The 18528-nt window shown below is 41.4% G+C and overlaps 2 protein-coding genes across 2 annotated transcripts in view; one reads left to right on the forward strand and one right to left on the reverse strand.

Moving 5' to 3' along the window:
- Positions 1 to 18343, forward strand: part of LOC308679829 (E3 ubiquitin-protein ligase RNF182) — a 48602-nt gene extending 30259 nt beyond the window's left edge. The window contains exon 2 of the mRNA XM_081347594.1: positions 16975 to 18343. Within this exon, the coding sequence (XP_081203720.1) occupies positions 16989 to 17762 (774 nt within the window). The 5' untranslated portion in view covers positions 16975 to 16988 and the 3' untranslated portion in view covers positions 17763 to 18343. The remainder of the gene's footprint in view (positions 1 to 16974) is intronic.
- The window catches only part of cep89 (centrosomal protein 89), a gene marked incomplete at its 3' end in the record, with an annotated part of 141410 nt that overhangs the window by 56973 nt on the left and 65909 nt on the right, over positions 1 to 18528 (reverse strand).

The raw sequence follows: 18528 nt of genomic DNA on the forward strand, positions 1-18528 counted from the left end.
TCACATAGCCTTCACCATACCTAGAGATTGGCATGGGGTACTTTCCATAAGATCATCTCTCAATGCAAATCAAACTAGCTTTTAGGCTAACTGAAATAAAACCATGCCAATCTCTAGGTATGGTGAAGGCTATGTGATGATGTGGGGCTATTTTAATTCCAAAGGCCAAGGGAACTTTATCAGGATGCATAGTATCCTAAAAAAATAAATACTTAAAAATAAAAATCTGCCTGTCTCTATGGGAATTTAACATAGGGGTGTACTCACTTATGCACCATTTATTTTAAGGAAGAACATTTATTTATTTACGATACATTATTCATTCACAAAGAAAATTGGTGTCCTTAAAGGTTGGATTTTTCCTAATTTTTTAAATTAAGGCATTAAGTTTAATTTCCAAAATATGATTTTTTATTCCTCTTTTTAGTCAACTTTAGCATGGGTGTATTCACTTATGCATTGCACTGTATATATATATATATACATACACACACATATTATACAGTCAAATTCCTAAAAAAGAAATTGAATCGCGGCTTAATGACCATGGGAAAATCTGGGTCCTATGGCCAAACCACTAACATAGAACATACTTTTTTCTTTTTTTTTTTTTATCAGAACAAGGTACATTGAAAATATTCAGTGACAAACACTATTAAAGGCTTGGCTTTTTCAAAATTTTCACCTACAGATTCCCATCCCAACACAACACCCCAGATGCTAGAAAAAAAAAAAAAAAAAAAAAAGGACTAAAATAAAGTAAGGAAGGAGGGGAGGGGGGTCCTCAAATTACTTTAAAGAGTGAGGAGTATATTCTTCTCAAAATAGTTTATTAAAGGGTCCCATGTTTTGTAAAATGTTCTGGTTGATCCCCTGAGAAAATATTTAATTTTTTCAGTTTTTAGAAACATCATTAGATCACCAAGCCATGATGACATATTAGGTGGATTGTGTGATTTCCACTCTAGGAGAATTCTTCTTCTAGCTATTAATGTGGCAAAAGCCAGGGCATTCTCTTTATTTTTATCTATTTGGAAGTCGTCACCTCTGACTCCAAACAGAGCCATTATTGGGTTAGGGTGAATTTTTAATTTAAAAGCTGAGTTTAAAACCTCAAAGACTGAAAACCAAAATTGTCTCAGTTTAGGACATGACCAAAACATATGGGTTAGATCTCCCTTTGATGCCTTGCAGCGGTCACACGTTTCATCTATATTTGGGTACAGTTTAGCCAATTTTGTTTTACTGTAATGAATATGGTAGAGAACTTTCATCTGAATCAGATTGAGTCTTGCACAAGATGAAGTCCCATTTACTCGATCAACAGCTCTATCCCAGGTGTCTTCAGATATGTCGATTCCTAACTCTCCTATCCATTCTGTTTTGATCTTTTCTATTGATACATTTTTGAACGACATGATCAAGTTGTATATTTTTGAAATAAATCCCTTAAGGTGTGAAGGGACCCTTAGAACTAAATCTAAACGTGACTCAGAGGGCAATTGTGGAAACACAGAGCAGTGGGCTTGGATAAAGTGACGAACCTGAAGAAATCGAAAAAAATCTGAGTTTTGAAGACTAAATTTTTTAACAAGATCATTGTAACTAGCAAAAGTATTATCAATAAAAAAGTCACTACATTTAACTAGGCCTAGGTGTTGCCATTGCTTGAAAGTAGAGTCTAGATTGGCAGCCGGGAAAAGATGATTCCCTTTCAAGGGAACTCCCGTTGCGTCGAGAATGACGCTATGGGGAACGCTTTGCGTGATGACGTCTTGAAGCACATGTAAAATAAGTCCAATGGTGTGGCGGAACGTCAGAGGCGGGTGACGTCACATACCAGGAAACTATAAAAGCCAGCCCGAAACAGAAAACGAAAGCTTTCTGAGTCTTCAGTTGCGCTCTGTGTTGAATCTGTCCCTGTTATTTGGTGTTGTCTGTCTATATATATATATATATATATATATTTATTCAGTTATGGCGAGCAAGCAGCAGTATCGAGTGTGTGTCCATCCCTGCCCGCGTTATTTAACGGGAGGTGACACACACACTCTTTGTGTTGTTTGTTTGGGAGAGGAGCATGCCCAGTCAGCACTCGAGGGTGGTGACTGTGTGCATTGCTGTGCGCTTCCACTGCGTACGCTCCGATCCCGCTTGGCTCGGTTCAATCCCGACCACGTTCCCCAGGGCTCGGGTCCCGCCGCGGCTGAGGCTCGGCGGCGATCTCAGACCTGGGGTTCGCAAATGGATCTGTCAGTGGATGTTGAGACGGGCTCTGCCTTATCTCAGCCTCTTACTGACAGATCCAGTGCCTCTCATCAGGGTGTGGAAGCACGCGCTGCGGTTTCTTCCCCCCCGATGGAGGCACCAGTACTGCAACTATCCAGCTCTGAGGAGTTGGATGTTGTGAGTATTTAAGCTGAGTCTGAGGATTCGCCACCTCAGTCTCATGCATTTGAAGAGCTGCTTGATGTAGTTACTAGAGCAGTTGACAGACTATCTATTGAGTGGCCAGAGGATAGGCAGGACGTTCGTTCGAAAAGCAAACTTGACGAACGCTTCCTGCCATCTCGTGCACAGCCTCAGCGCAGGAGTCTTCCGTTTTTCCCCGATCTCCACACCGAGGTGTCGAGATCGTGGGGGAAACCAGTTTCATATAGAGTTTTTACACCAAGCACATCCCACTACTCTTCTATTCATAAATATAAAGAGCATGGTTATGGGGAGATGCCGAAGGTGGAAGAGACGCTCGCGAGCTATCTCTCTCCAGCAACGGCATCTTCCTTGAAGACTCCTACACTCCCCACTAAACCAGTAAAGTTTACATCTTCCCTGATTCATAAGTCGTATGCAGCCGCTGGTCAAGCTGCAGCGTGTCTGCATACGATGTCCCTTATGCAGGCTTATCAGGCGGAATTACTGGGTGATTTAGAGGAGGGCGGGGGTATTGGTCCTGACACGGTAGCCGAACTGCGCAGGGCCACAGATTTGTCTCTCAGGGCCACCAAGGAGACCGCTAAATCAATCGGGCGGTCTATGGCAGCCCTGGTGGCCACTGAGAGGCATCTGTGACTCAACCTGAGTGACATCAAAGATAAAGAAAAACATGTTCTCTTAGATGCTCCGGTTTCTACTGTTGGGTTATTTGGAGATGCAGTGAACAGTGCTGTAGCTAAGTCACAGGAAGCTTCAAAACAGGCAGCTGCACTTCAGAAACTTCTCCCCCGCCGTTCTTTCTTTGAGGCTGCTGAGCGGGAGCAGCCTCACTCCTCTAAAAAGAGCGCTGACCATCGTGCCACTCAAAAACAGAGTGTGTCCTCTCGTGCTCCCCCACAAAAATCTCGGGGACACGGAGGGCGCTCTCAAACCCAGCAGCCCTCGAGGGGTAGAACGGATCTGCGGACCGTTATTACCGCCAAGAAGGCTGCTGGGAAAAAGTCCTGATGTCCGAGGGCTCAGGCCAAATGAGGGTAGTCCCCCCCGAAGCAGAGCGGTCAACGCCTCTTTTTACGGTGCCCGTCTCTCTTCGGTACCCTCAGGGGACCGTTCTGCCAACCCTGCCGCCTCCGGTGTTACAGGGCGCAGCGGTCTCCGGCGAGCACATATCTCAAGGACCACCCGGAAACGTAGTGGCCTCGGGATGCCCGCCCCCTCCGAGGAGGGTGTTAGAGCAGTCTGTTCGGTCGTTCCCTGCCGGTGCGCCGCTACAGGGCGACGAACTGACTACTCAACAACAAAATCCAGAAACCAGTCTCGAGAGGCTGGTACCTTTAGTAGAATCTCTGACAGCGTGGAAGCTACTGTCAAATGTTTCTCGTTGGGTCCTGCAGACCGTGGAAAAAGGGTATCAGATACAATTCAAGAAACGCCCACCTCGGTTTATGGGGGTCCTGCCCACAGTGGTGGGTCCCGAGCAGGTTCTGGTTATGGAACAGGAAGTGAACACTCTGTTAGAGAAAGGGGCCATAGAATATGTACCTCCCTCCAACAGGGAAACCGGGTTTTACAGCCGGTATTTCATAGTTCCGAAGAAGGACGGGGGATTGCGTCCCATTTTAGATCTTCGAGTTCTGAACGAGTCAGTCATGCAGCTCAAGTTCAAAATGTTAACATTGAGACAGATCGTGCCACAGATCAGGTCCGAGGACTGGTTTGTCATGATAGACCTCAAGGACGCATATTTCCATATTTCCATCCGTCCGTGTCATTGGAAGTTCCTGAGGTTTGCTTTCGGGGGCAAAGCATACCAATATCGAGTTCTTCCATTCGGCCTAGCTTTATCACCCCGCACTTTCACCAAATGCATGGATGCAGCTCTGGCGCCCCTGCGCCTCCAGGGTATTCGCATCATGAACTACATCGACGATTGGTTGATTTTAGCTCAGTCGCATCAGTTGGCGGTTCAACATCGAGATGTTGTTCTCGCCCACATGAAAGAGTTGGGGTTACGGCTGAACGCCAAGAAGAGTGTGCTTTCTCCACTCCAGAGGACCACTTTTTTAGGCGTAGTTTGGGATTCAGTGTCGATGCAGGCGCGCCTGTCACTGCCACGTATAGAGTCCATCCTTGCAGCTGTGAAAAGTGTGAAGCTAGGCCAGCTACTCACTGTCAAACAGTTTCAGAGACTGTTGGGTCTCATGGCAGCAGCTTTCAACGTGATACCTTTTGGACTGCTACACATGAGGCCCCTGCAGTGGTGGCTCAGGACCAGGGGGTTTTCCCCGAGGGGCAACCCATTTCGCACAATCAAGGTCACGCGGCGATGCTTACGTGCCCTGGTTATGTGGAAGAAACCTTGGTTCCTGTCCCAGGGCCCAGTGTTGGGAGCTCCTTGTCGTCGCAAACTGCTAACGACGGATGCTTCCCTCACGGGTTGGGGAGCGATCCTAGAGGGTCGCTCATCTCAAGGTCTGTGGGAAGACCATCATCGTTCCTGGCATATCAATCGCCTAGAGATGTTAGCTGTCTTCTGGGCTCTGAGGAGCTTCATCACAGATCTCAGGGGGCACCATGTGTTAGTGCATACAGACAACACGTCGGTAGTCGCCTATATCAACCACCAAGGGGGTTTGCGCTCGCGCCCATTATCAAATCTGGCACGCCATATCCTCTTGTGGTCCCAGGGGAAGTTGCTGTCACTCAGGGCAGCCTACATCCCCGGGGTCCAGAATATAGGAGCAGACACTCTGTCGAGACAGGGGCCGAGGCCCGGGGAATGGAGGCTCCACCCCGAGGTGGTGGAGTTGATATGGAGGGAGTTTGGCCAAGCACAAGTGGATCTGTTTGCGTCTCGAGAGACGTCTCACTGTCCACTTTGGTTCTCCCTCACGCATCCAGCTCCTCTGGGACTGGATGCTATGGTTCAGACGTGGCCGAGGCTACGTCTGTACGCTTTTCCCCCAGTGGCTCTGCTCCCGGGAGTTCTGGAAAGAGTTCGCAGGGACCGGGTTTGCCTGCTTCTTATAGCCCCACGTTGGCCGGGCAGAGTATGGTTTCCCGATCTGGTATCCCTCCTCGACGGGCATCCTCTGGAGTTACCCGTCAGGAGAGACCTTCTGTCCCAGGCAGGGGGTTCAATATTTCACCCTCGCCCAGAACTGTGGAACCTGTGGGCTTGGCCTCTGAGGGGGCCCAGCTCATAGAGTCAGGTCTCTCAACTGAGGTCGTTGAGACCATTCTACAGTCCAGAGCTCCCTCCACGAGGAAACTTTATGCCCTGAAGTGGAGAGTCTTCACTTCTTGGTGTAGTGACCGTCGGTTGGACCCAGTTAACTGCCCAATTGGTACAGTGCTGGAGTTCCTGCAAGACCGGTTCACGGCAGGTCTGACCCCGTCCACTTTAAAGGTTTATGTGGCGGCCATAGGTGCTTACCACATTCCTTTGGGTGGAATGTCTGTGGGGAAAGACCCTTTGATATCTCGTTTCCTTCGTGGCACTTGGAGGCTGAGGCCTGCAGTTCGCTCTAGGGTTCCGCCATGGGACCTGTCCATTGCATTACAAGGCTTGTCCCTGGCCCCCTTTGAGCCCATTGAGGAGGTTCCTGAGAAGTTTTTAACTCTGAAAGCTCTTTTTCTCCTTGCTATTTCTTCTCTCAAGAGAATAGGGGATCTTCAAGCATTGTCGGTTGCTCCGTCATGCTTAGAGTTTGCTCCGGGTATGGTTAAAGCGTTTCTTCATCCAAGACCGGGTTATATCCCCAAGGTCCCCACTAATGTGGTCAGACCTGTTGTTCTGCAGGCCTTCTGTCCTCCTCCCTTTCAAAATGCTGACCAGGAGGCTAATAATTTGCTTTGCCCTGTGCGGGCGTTAGACGCGTATGTCCACAGAGCTGCCCTGTGGCGTAAAAGTGATCAATTATTTGTGTGCTTTGGGTCCCCTAACAAAGGAGGTCCAGTGTCTAAGCAAAGGATGAGCAAGTGGGTGGTCGAGGCTATCTCACTTGCTTATGAGGCGGCTGGGCAGCCTTCTCCTTTGGCTGTCCGGTCGCACACGACGAGGAGTATGGCGGCCTCTAAGGCCCTTATTTCAGGAGTTTCTTTACAGGACGTCTGTGATGCGGCAGGCTGGTCCTCACCGCACACTTTCGTCAGGTTTTACTCTCTGGATCTAGACTCTGCTCCAGGGTCTCATGTTTTGTCTTCCTAGTGCTGCTCTCCAGATTACACACTGGACAGACATTCGTAGCTATGGAGGCGTTGGTATAGACGTTCCCCATAGCGTCATTCTCGACGCAACGGGAGTTCCCTTGAAAGGGAACGCCTCGGTTACGACTGTAACCTCGGTTCCCTGAAGAGGGAACGAGCGTTGCGTCGCCTTGCCATATCTCCTTCATGCCTGTCAGCTCGACTTCAGACTTTTACGAAGCTTTCGTTTTCTGTTTCGGGCTGGCTTTTATAGTTTCCTGGTATGTGACGTCACCCGCCTCTGACGTTCCGCCACACCATTGGACTGATTTTACATGTGCTTCAAGACGTCATCACGCAAAGCGTTCCCCATAGCGTCATTCTCGACGCAACGCTCGTTCCCTCTTCAGGGAACCGAGGTTACAGTCGTAACCGAGGCGTTATTACATATGGGGTTTTCCAAGGAAAAATCTGTGAGTTGAAATGCTTGTCTGAACTGGTTATATATTTTGAGAGTCGAAATTACAACTGGACTTGAGGAAAACTGCGATGGTGAGAATGGTGACTTCATTGTAATTAGCACGGCAAGTGATGTTGACTGGCATGATTTAGCTTCCGCTGCACACCAGTCCGTATGTGGAGACTGAAACTAATAAACGACTTTTTGTAAATTTGCTGCCTAATAGTAATTTAACAAGAGCCAATCCTCCATCTTTTTTTTTGGTCTCTCAAGAAGCTCTCTACGTATTCTTGTTTTTTTGCCACCCCAAATAAAGGAAGACAGCAATCCATTAGTTGACTGAAAAAAGGACTTTGGCAGAAAAATTGGAAGAATCTGAAACAAATATAATAATCTGGGTAACACATTCATTTTAACACAATTGATTTTACCAGCTAGAGACAAATATATAACACTCCATCGTTGGAAGTCAGATTCAAGTTTTTTAAGTATGGGACTGTAATTTGCTTTAAACAGACCAGTGTATGAACGAGTAATATTAATTCCTAAGTATTTAAATCCTGATTTTGATATGCAAAAGGGCAAATCTGTATCCATAAGAACATACTTTTTTAATGGTCACGGAGTAAGTTTAGTCAAATGTAATACCTAAACTCTTAAAAATGCGATGCAATAAAATAACCATTTTGGGTGCCCCAAAGAACCTTTCGGTCAACAGTTCTTACAAGAATACATATATTTTCTTTGTGTGAAGTTCATTTTAATAATCTGAAGAACCTTTTCCACTATAAAGAACCTTTTGTGCAATAGAAAGGTTACATATGTGTTAAAAGTCTTCAGTGAAACAATGCTATTAAAGAACATTTTAAAGTGTGTACTCAGAATATATGTAATTTTGGATGCAGTATTTTTGCCTTTTTTGTTGAGATAATATTTAAGAATTGCGAAATTTACTACAGAGATAAAAGAATATATTCAACTGAATACAGATGTTGCAAGGTAAAATGTCAGATGTTAAAACTGGAAAATAGGCTTTGGAGTGTATGCACAGTCTAAGGTTTGTGTTTTTTAAAGCATACAAGGTCCCTTGTTGCTTTGCACATTGATCAGGTCTACTTCGGGGTGTGAGCAATAGTAATGTTTATAAAATGTTTACATTGGCGCTTTTCCACTGCATGGTACGGCTCGGTTCGGCTCGGTACGGTTCGACTCAGCGCGGAACGGTTCGGCTCGCTTCGCTTGTCCACTGCGTGGTACAACTCGACTCGGTACGGCACGGTTCAGTTCGCTTTAGCTCGGTTGCTTTTCCACTGCAGTTAGTACCGCTTCAAAGTGGGTGGGACTGATCGTTATAGTTGTCGTCTCTACTACCATGACACCATCATATTAAATGCGAATTTTTCATTCCGTGTTTCCCCATCCACTCCTCGGCAACCAACGAGAGGAACGTCTGCACCTCGTCCACTGACCACGATTCAGCCATTTCTTTTTTTGAAGTTTATACTCTTTTTTTTGAAGCAAATACTTTTAAAACAGGTTGGCTGTTGTCTACTGGCTATTTAAATCTAGCGGGTTTAGTGTCTCGTGTCGTAAATATAATGACGCTGGTAGTGATGATTCTGTCAGACCAATCAGTGATCTGCAGTGTTTTCACGTCACATTTTAGTATCGGTACGGTACGCTTAGAACCTCAACAGAGGTGGTACCATTTAAAGCGAGCCGAAGCGAGCCGTACCGTACCATACCATGCAGTGGAAAAGCGCCAAAGCGTGCCGTACCGAACCGAGCCGTACCGTACCATGCAGTGGAAAAGCGCCATATGTCATTTGTGTATAATTAAAAGCCAGGGACATTTGTGCATATGTATGTGAGCGTTATATGCAGTTATTGGCTTCTTTCAGGTGTGCATCCCTTTCAGCTCGACTGTGAACTACAAATAACCCTCTTTTTCAGTAGAAAATCCCCAAAATGACGAAATAAAAAAATTATAAATCACTTGTTCCCTCAATCTATTCCCCATCTCACACGTAGCTTCCACTTAGACACCAAACCTACAGAGCATGTTTTCCTCAAATCCTGGTTACAAAAGCATCTTTGAAGCCAGGGATCCCACTACGGTGATTGTGAGTTAGGCCTGCAACAAACAACATGCACACAGTACACACAGAATCTACCTCCCTTAGGGACTTGTTACTTACAAAAATACTTGATCTATGACATTTTCACTCTGCCTGCCCTGTTTGAGTGAGGAGGATAAAGACTTTTACACCTACAGCACTGTCATTAAGGTTGTCTTTTAGATCATGGAGATCTAGTTTGTATGAGATGTATGGTACTGCTGGGAGATTACAGAAAGATAAAACTGAATGAATAATCTGATTGGAGTTTCAGTCCTCTAGTCTAGATAATACCACTCTACTCTAAAGGTATTAGTGAGTAATCTTTAAAATACTAAAATCCTCAGGCTTGATAGATACTAAACTTCTTTCATACAGTACCTAAACAAAATAACCTAACCCCAGGTGCATCTGCTCTCTGACAGACTGATACAGGTAAACAGGTTGATAGGATGCTGAACAAAAACAAACCAACAGAGTAAGACAACACACACAGTTAATGCAACTGAAAACTGCAGGGATCACAGGTCATTTAGGAAAGCACAAGATAACTGTACACCTTCAGGATATAGGAAGAATGCATTCTACTTTACTTTTAAATTTTGTGAGTACAGATGGGAATTGTAAAAACATTGAATGGTTCTGGTTCTGATTCCTTGTATGTTTCCAGTATATTAATGGTTTTATTAATGTTTTTAGTACATTTACCAAATAAATATTTAAAAAATCTTGGACCTATTCTCAGAGGTGGCAGATATGCAATCCAAATACTGACCGTAACAATATATTAAACAACAGTAATTTAACAAAATCAAAAATGTAGTACCATATTTCATTCATTAATATTTATAAAATACTACTGACAAAACAGATAATACGCATATTTTACAAAACATTGAACAACCATAAAGCTATTTTAAATCTGCATGTGCTTGATTCTCTAAAAAGAATAGACTCATTCAAGTCATTCGTTCGGGAATAAGGCTGCACTGGTTATGCTGTTTGTTTTTGATTTACTAAAGAGCAAACCTTATTTGTGAGGGTATAAAACTCACTGACTATATACACAATCAGTTAAACAAGTATGCCAACACAACAATGGCAACTATGAATTCATTATCTTTACTCATATACAGATGAACAGATACGCACACATATGCAATCCACATAACATGGCATGCATTCAACCTCAAGCATACAAATAAATATTTAACCTCTTAACAGAGGCTGATGAGCAGGAACAAGTGTTCACCTGTGTCTATATGAAGATAGGAGTATAGGAATAATGACATGGTCCTAATCAAATTGCCTGATATACTGTGCGGATCCAATTATTTTGGCTGGCAGAATAGATTAGCAGCACAGACCTGCAATCTGCTTTTGATCAGGGTCCAACAAAAAAACACTTCTACTGTCTTCTGAAAAGCTCAGTTCACTCTATCATCGTCTCTATCCTTTCATTCCATTACAATCCCTCCATAAAGGGAAAAAATGTTACTGCAATACTTCAGCATTTCAGATTCTCTAACTGTGCAGAACTCGTTGTAAGATGAATCCAGTCTCATTTTCTTTAAGATGACAGTAAGTAGCAAAAATTGGACAGAGCAAGCAGGAAACACTTTTTCACTGCTGTGCTCCAGTTGAAGATATAGCACAAGAAGAGTGTACATACTGTATATATGCACCCTGAGCCTGATTCACAGTTAAAACATCTGTGAAATGACAGATGATTATGAGCAGAGACCAGGTAAATTTGTGATACCGATTTTTAATCTCAGACAATACTAAGCACTCCAGCATGCTCTCATTCATTCAACTCTGTATTGATCTATGAGAGCTATTACTATCACTGAGGTATTTCTTGATTTGTGCCACTTTCCTATAATTGAGTGAAATGCACTGTTATTTCCTGTGCTCTGAATCCCTACCCTGAAACTGCAAGAATTAAAGAAGTTACATAGACATTATTGCCTGTTCATAACATTTGCTGTCCAACCAAATTAGGTAAATTATCACATTCAGTAGTTTGCAGTATAATATTATATTGAATACTGATATTATATTGATATATTGAATCTCACACAGTTATGAGATGATGAGTTCAGTCTTGTTTATTGAGAAAATTAACTTGACAATATGATGATAAAGGCTGAAAATACAGATTTATTTGGTTTCAGGCTTGACAGAATTATCACCCTCTTTGGTTTAACCCACTCAATGCCAGACTTTAAGAGCAGAGATTAAGAACTAATATAGAATACTAATATATATACTATATACCTTGAGTAATGAAATATTAACAAATCTGCATCTGTCTTAAAAGCAGATCCCAGCATCCAGTGAGCTTCCTTTTGTAGCTCACTATTCTTTGGTATTCATAATCATCATCTATAAATGATTGAACACAGCTTTAAAGGGGTCATGAACTGGATTGTTTTATTATTTTATAATGTTGCCTGGGGTGCCCTTATAATGTTAGTATGATTTTTACATCAAAAATTGTCATAATTTATAAATAAAAGCCATTTTTCCAAGCCTGATTTCTGCCTCAGATTTGAACGCTCCGTTTTAAGGGGCGTGTCTGCTGTGAGACTGCAGTGCAATCGCCCACTGCTGTGATTGGCTGACATGCTTGCATATGAAATAGCTAGTATTACATGAACTCTCTCGAAAACTTTTACTTCGTTTTTACTATTACAGCTATCGAGATAACAAATCGTGAAAAGTATCGTTTAAAGCATTATATTTAAATCTATTCCATCACATGAAAGGTTGCAGCATGATGAGCACTGAGCAGATGACAGACAGTCTGTTGATCGCGTGAATAAAGATCTTATCATTGCAACGCAATTTTTGCACTCTCACAAATGCTTACACCAAATCACAATGCAAACACGATGTGAATACACAGTAAGAGCTTCGTTGTGTAGTGTAACAGTGTCATTATTTCATCACGAGTTTGGTAAGTGTCCAGATAAGCTCTCGCGGCTCGCGCTGTGCTGTTTGATTGACAGCTTGGGCGAATGGAAAGGGATCGTTCTTTGATCGCTTTCTGTACGTTAATTTAATAACAGTTTAAAAAAGATTATTTTCATAATACTACGAGAAATTATGTGAAGTTGATCGTTTAGTCACTGATGCATAAACAGTATTGAACGATTTTAAGAGAAAGATATCTGAACTTGAATAATTACACATCAGAAATCACTGATCGCAGATCAGGCATTAGAGTACACATGGTTACTTACATGTTGCTGGCAGATCCGTGTCGGGAAATTGTGATCGACTCACTGATTTAATAAAGTTTAACCATGCTGGAATCCTAAGGAAGCTTAATGCAGACTGTCTTCTTCCACAAACAGGCGCTGCACAATATTTTGTAAACCGCATGTTTATTGCTTGGAAGTAGCTCGATCCGGTTTAGCAATCATCATGTCGTCCTATGTTATTTAGCATGTTTGGGCGAATCGGTGGGCGGGGCTAAACAGGCCGTGTTGAAGTAGGCGTTGATCTTCTTTTGTGGAGGCGGTGTTTTATCCTCTTTGACGTCATTGTTCCCCACTTTGAAAAATGAGTCGTTTGCTGAGCCTGATGTCTATAAAAGCTTTTATTGGACTAACAAGGTAGTTTTCAGTTCTGAAACTTACAGGATATTATTATAGTATGATGATCTCTTATATGTCAAAAGCTCAAGGAAAATTTGATTTCTCAGTTCATCACCCCTTTAAATAGCATTGCCTTATCGTTAAAACAGATAGGCACTCAGAGTCCCTCTTTCCCCCCTCGCTCTCACCCTTTGTATCTTGCATATACAAGATGGTCTAATTGATTTTGGATTCTCGGGTCTCTGGAGAGCAAGATGAATGAGGCGACTAAGTCTAAGTGATTGCACTTAAAAGCAACTTAATGAACTGTGCATGTTGCTGTGTGTGACGTAATGGACTCTTGCTGACATTCATCCAATAAAGAGCTTTGATTCACTTAGCTGATCACACACTGCACATCTCCTGGAGTATGATTACTAGAGATGCTAAGAATTTACGCAATATACAGTGTGAGCAAAATTAGTGCTTTATTTTTTTTTATCTTAAAAGTCATCATTTACTCACCCTCATGTTGTTCCAAACCTGTATGACTTTCTATCGTATGTGGTGCACAAAGGATAAAACACTATTGAACAGAATTGGTTTTCATTCTATGGAAAATACAAACAGGTATTGTATTAACATGAGGGTGAATTAAGACACCCTCTTGACACCCCCTTTAAGAGAATCTCTTATACACTACCGTGACTGTAAAGACTTCTAGATTGTTACATAAAGATATTTTGTAACAATATTTCTATTGTTCTATTCTATTCTATTTTTTACACTGATAAAAAAAAAGAATAATTTTTGAGCACCAAATAAGCATATTAGAACGATTTAGAAGGATCAAGTGACATTGAAGACTGGAGTAATGGCTGCTAAAAATACAGCTTTACATCACAGGAATAATTTACATTTTAAAACATATTCAAATAGAAAACAGTTATTTTAAATTGTAATTATATTTCACAGTATTATTGGTTTACTGTATTCTTAATCAAATAAATGCAGCCTTGGTGAACAAGAGACTTCTTTCAAAAACATTCCAAAAAACAGACTAGGTATGGCATGGGTAGGTTGCTGTGGGCACATGTGACTCAACCGGCTAAAGTAAATGGCAATAAAGGTATTGCTGGGTTGAAATGACAGATTTCTCGATTTTAATTGATTCTCATTTTGATGAACCAATATTGATAATTAAATCCCAAGAATTTATTTTTTTGTCAATACTGTTTTCAGTTGTTTTCATGTGTGAACAACACTTCATTAAACATTATTTTTTGCTGGCCTCCCATCCAATAAATCGCAGTAAGCTTTGTGCTTTGTTAATTTTGATATGAAGCTAAGTCTCAACTTTCAAATTCTGTTACAAAATTCTCTGTCTGTTGAGAGAGTTTTCCAACACTAATAGTGTTGTTTTTAACATACAATTTCGTTTTAGAAAAACACTGTAGCAACATTCTGATTAAACCTCTGCCAACTCATCCTTCTACTAACAGATTTTTCCAGGAAGATTGCTGCGCCAAGTACACATCAACATGTTGCTCTCCTGAGTGACATAAAATGGCCCGTTACATTTATAATTTATATTCATGACATTCATTAGGCCACCATTTCAATGCTTTCTGTGAGATACAATTACAGTGACAAAATTGCTTTTGTCCACTTAAGATACAAATGAGCTTATTATATTAGATTTGAAATGTAAAATAAGAACACAACTGTCCTCTGAAAAGCATGTTAAAACGCCATATGGCATTACGGCCAGGAGAAAGGGAAGGAGGGAGAAAAGAACAGAGGAAAAAGAAAAGCTTTCATGCTCCAATACACATTGGATTCACAAATACTGCAGTACATTACCATTACTGCATCAATCAATGCCTTTCTCATTCACACTCATTTCTAGCAAATATTCATAATAGTTAAATTCGTGTGAAGGTTTTTATTTTAATCACACTGATTAAAAAAAATTATGATACTAGCGGTATAACGATACCCTCATGTCACGATTCAATACATATCACGATACTGAACTGACGATACGATATTACTGCGATACTGAAGACATTGTAAAAGGTAAACAAAAATGTACTGTTGATTAAAATGCAAAATTTTATATTATATTGTGAGTGTAAATTAATAGGCTCATTTTTTTTAGACGAATATGCTTGCGCTCTGTCACTGACTAAATATATTTAAAATAATGTAGGCCACTTTTTACTGTTAAAGACATTTGGCATTCTCAGGACACACAAATATTCCCCCATTGCATTATTATACATTATATTCAACATTATATATAGTAGTTTAATGTAGTACTGACACTAAGACTCTGTAAACTTGAATTTTTTCTCACACAATAATTTTTATTTTGGGTGAATTTATCACAATACATATTGTCATTATCCACGATACATATTCTTGCATTTTTGTATTGTGATATATTGTGACACGATATATTGTTACACAATATGATACTGTAACAAATAACAAAGCATGGACTGAAAACAATGACTCTGTTAACTGGTAATTTGAAAAGGCTCTGCTAATACAGTTTGAACCCTAAACAGCCTACAAGCCTGTTTCTTTATTGGGCTTCTATTGACAGCCTCTGCTGGAAATATTTTTCTATCTAGCAAAGCAAACCATATTCCTCTCAGAAATACAATTATGCACAGGCATTGTTGTTATTAATAATAGAGAGAGGTTTGTATGATTGAGGAGCATGTTCTTTGCCCAAAGGGCTGCTATTTTATTCCCCTAACAACTGGCATCTCTTTCTTCAGTATGACAACGGCTGGGTGACATTAGGGAAACAAAAACAGTTGGCTCACCAAGACAATGAAGCAAAATCGTTACGTCGATCCCACATTTCTTTTCGTAATTAATTTCACAAACAGTGATTAACAAAGCAGCCTAATTAGGCCTTTGGAGAGTTGCAGACTAAATGAGACATTGAAAACATCCATGTGGCACAGTAGGACTCTTCCTATGAAGACTTAATAGCATGGGTGTTGGTATATTACAGTGACACTAACAATGTACTAATGCTTGATTGCATAACACACTGTAGGAACCTCTTCCTGTATGAAATCACCAACAGGGACTAAGCCAACAAATTTGTTTACTGTTGTCAATGTCATTAATTTTTAATGACAGCTCATTTCAGCTAGAAATGAATGGTGATATAAACACCTTCTGCAATCAGTAATGTAATCAACAACTAAAATAATAAAGATCTAATATGAATTAATTAATAATATTAAACATCCGGTAAACTGCTATTAAAATTGGGGAAACTTTAAGTAGGGTAAGATGGGGGCAGTTGCCCTCTTTAAGAATAGTGTGCATTTATTATTGAACTGTAACATATTTAGAGATGAGATTAGCATGTATAAGATTACGATGTCACGGTTGGTTGGCAAGTTGAAGATCTATAAGCAGCAATCATACTTTATTTATACAAGCACATTTCAAACCTTGAAAACATAACGGTTAAAATCAGCATTCTCCAAACTTTCAAAACTCTGTACGAACCCTGTGTTACAGGACACAATTAAAAATCATGAAAGGGGGCTATCTTGCCCCACTACTGAGATAAGATTACCTATTTGGAGTAAAATTACTTTTTTATTTTTGAAAAATACTATATGTAAAATACATATGATTTCGTTGTTTCATTTTTTTTTTTTTAAAAGGTACCATTAATGTACAACTCTAAATAAAAAACTGTATGCATTTTGACAAGTAAGTTGTTATAATGAATCGTACAATTTTTAATTTGTTTTGGTGATAATTGTGATAATTACTAGATTAGATCATTAGATTAGAACACCAGCAACAGCACTGGGAACCACTGGGAACATTCTGCCCAAGTTCTTTTAACCTCAAACATAAATAATATTTGGTATTGTACAAATCTAAATGAATTAATGTGTCCACAAATCCCCCATTAACAAAAAGACAAAAACTGTTAATAAATTTACAGATCACTATTATGTTCAGATGAAAAGTCAAAATTAACAAAAACATCAATAAATGTATTGAAATTTGATGTAGTGGCATCTGTAGTCAAGAGACCTTCTCACATTTCATCTTGAAATAAAAAATGACCTTATACCGTATATCCCTGTATAAGTGCATGTTGTCGTACACTGTGCTAAAACATCCTGTTCTTGTTTCCTAGAGCATGAGGCCACGATGAGCTGTGCTCAGGCTGGACCAGAGGAGGGCTCTGCTAATGCCAGCATTAATACTAACACCAGCCTCAATGGCACCACCAATGACGAGTTGGAGTGCAAAATCTGCTACCAGCGCTACAATGCACACAACCGCAAGCCCAAGATTCTGGACTGCCTGCACCGTGTGTGTGCCAGATGCCTCAATAAGATCCTGGACATTGGGGACGGCTCAAGCTCCATCAGCTGCCCTTTCTGCCGTCACGAGACACAGGTCAGTGAGTACGAAGTGGCCGGGCTGCCAGATGACTCAAACATCATGTCCCGTCTGGCCGTGCGTGACAAGTCCTGGAGCTCGGACCACAGTAAGGAGGTAGTGCTGACACCAAAGAGCTTGTCCTCCAATGATAGCCCATCCCACGACTCCTCTAACTGCCTGGTCATCACCATCATGGAGGTGCAACGGGATCAGCAGCGCTCGCCCAGTCAAAATGGCAGCTCTGATTACTACGGTGACCACAGTTTGGACTCAGTGTCCGTAGCATCCAACAGCGGTGCGGTGGACCCAGACGCACTATCTAAGTTCTGCAATCATGTGCCGCGGGTATTGGTGTGGCTGTTGGGCTTTTTCTACTTCGGTTCGCTGCCACTTGGCATCTATTTGCTGGTGATCCAGAGAGTGACTCTTGGGATTGTGTGTGTGAGTCTGGTGCCATCCAGTCTCACAGTCTGTCTGGTCTACGGCTTCTGCCAGTGTCTGTGCCAGGGCATGTGCGACTGCTCTAACAGGGGGTGACTGGTATGAAACAAGCCACTGAAAATCAGGCTACTTCATCTCACCACATTGAGAGGATATAAAAATAAGCTCTTGGCATCTGAATATCCTTGTTGCAAATCAAATGCTATGTGTACCTTCTTGCTTTGAAAGGATGTGTACAAGCATCTGTGATAAGAGGATAAGTCAAGCATTAAAGAGGAAGGTCAGTCTGGACGAAACACTATTAGCTTAGCATAGCTTCTGCACACACCCTTCAAGCTCATTTTGAAGTAAAAAAGCTGACCTAAGAAAGTTCTCCATGCCGATCAGATGATGATACATGAGTGGGAGTTTACCAAAGCGGAGAAGATGGACTTTATGTGTACAGCCAGGCAGAGCAAATGGGCCAAAAAGAATAAAATTTTTATTGTGGTTGATTCTCATTGCTGTGAAATAAACAGCCATGATTATCAATGAAAAGGCTCCATGAGGTGCACTTACAGGTTAATAAGACTGGAAAAGTCTGTCTGGTTAAAAACTTCTACTGTAGGTATTACAAAGTGAAGGGGTGGCTAACCACTGAGGTATGAGGGTGACCTTTTAATAAAGAGATTTGACCCATGCTGTTGTTCTGTCCATCTGTTCAAAAAGACCCTCCAGAACAGGGGGGATTTTTACATAGGATAAAAATCGTTAATAATCAATAATGAAAATCATTGACAACGAATGTCATTATTAATTAGTCAAGTCTGCTGACCATGCACGGAAAACTTCGGCCAGTGGAGTCAAATTACAGCACTGAATA

This window comes from Scardinius erythrophthalmus (genome assembly GCF_964197995.2).
Source record: "Scardinius erythrophthalmus genome assembly, chromosome: 2".
NCBI lineage: Eukaryota > Metazoa > Chordata > Actinopteri > Cypriniformes > Leuciscidae > Scardinius > Scardinius erythrophthalmus.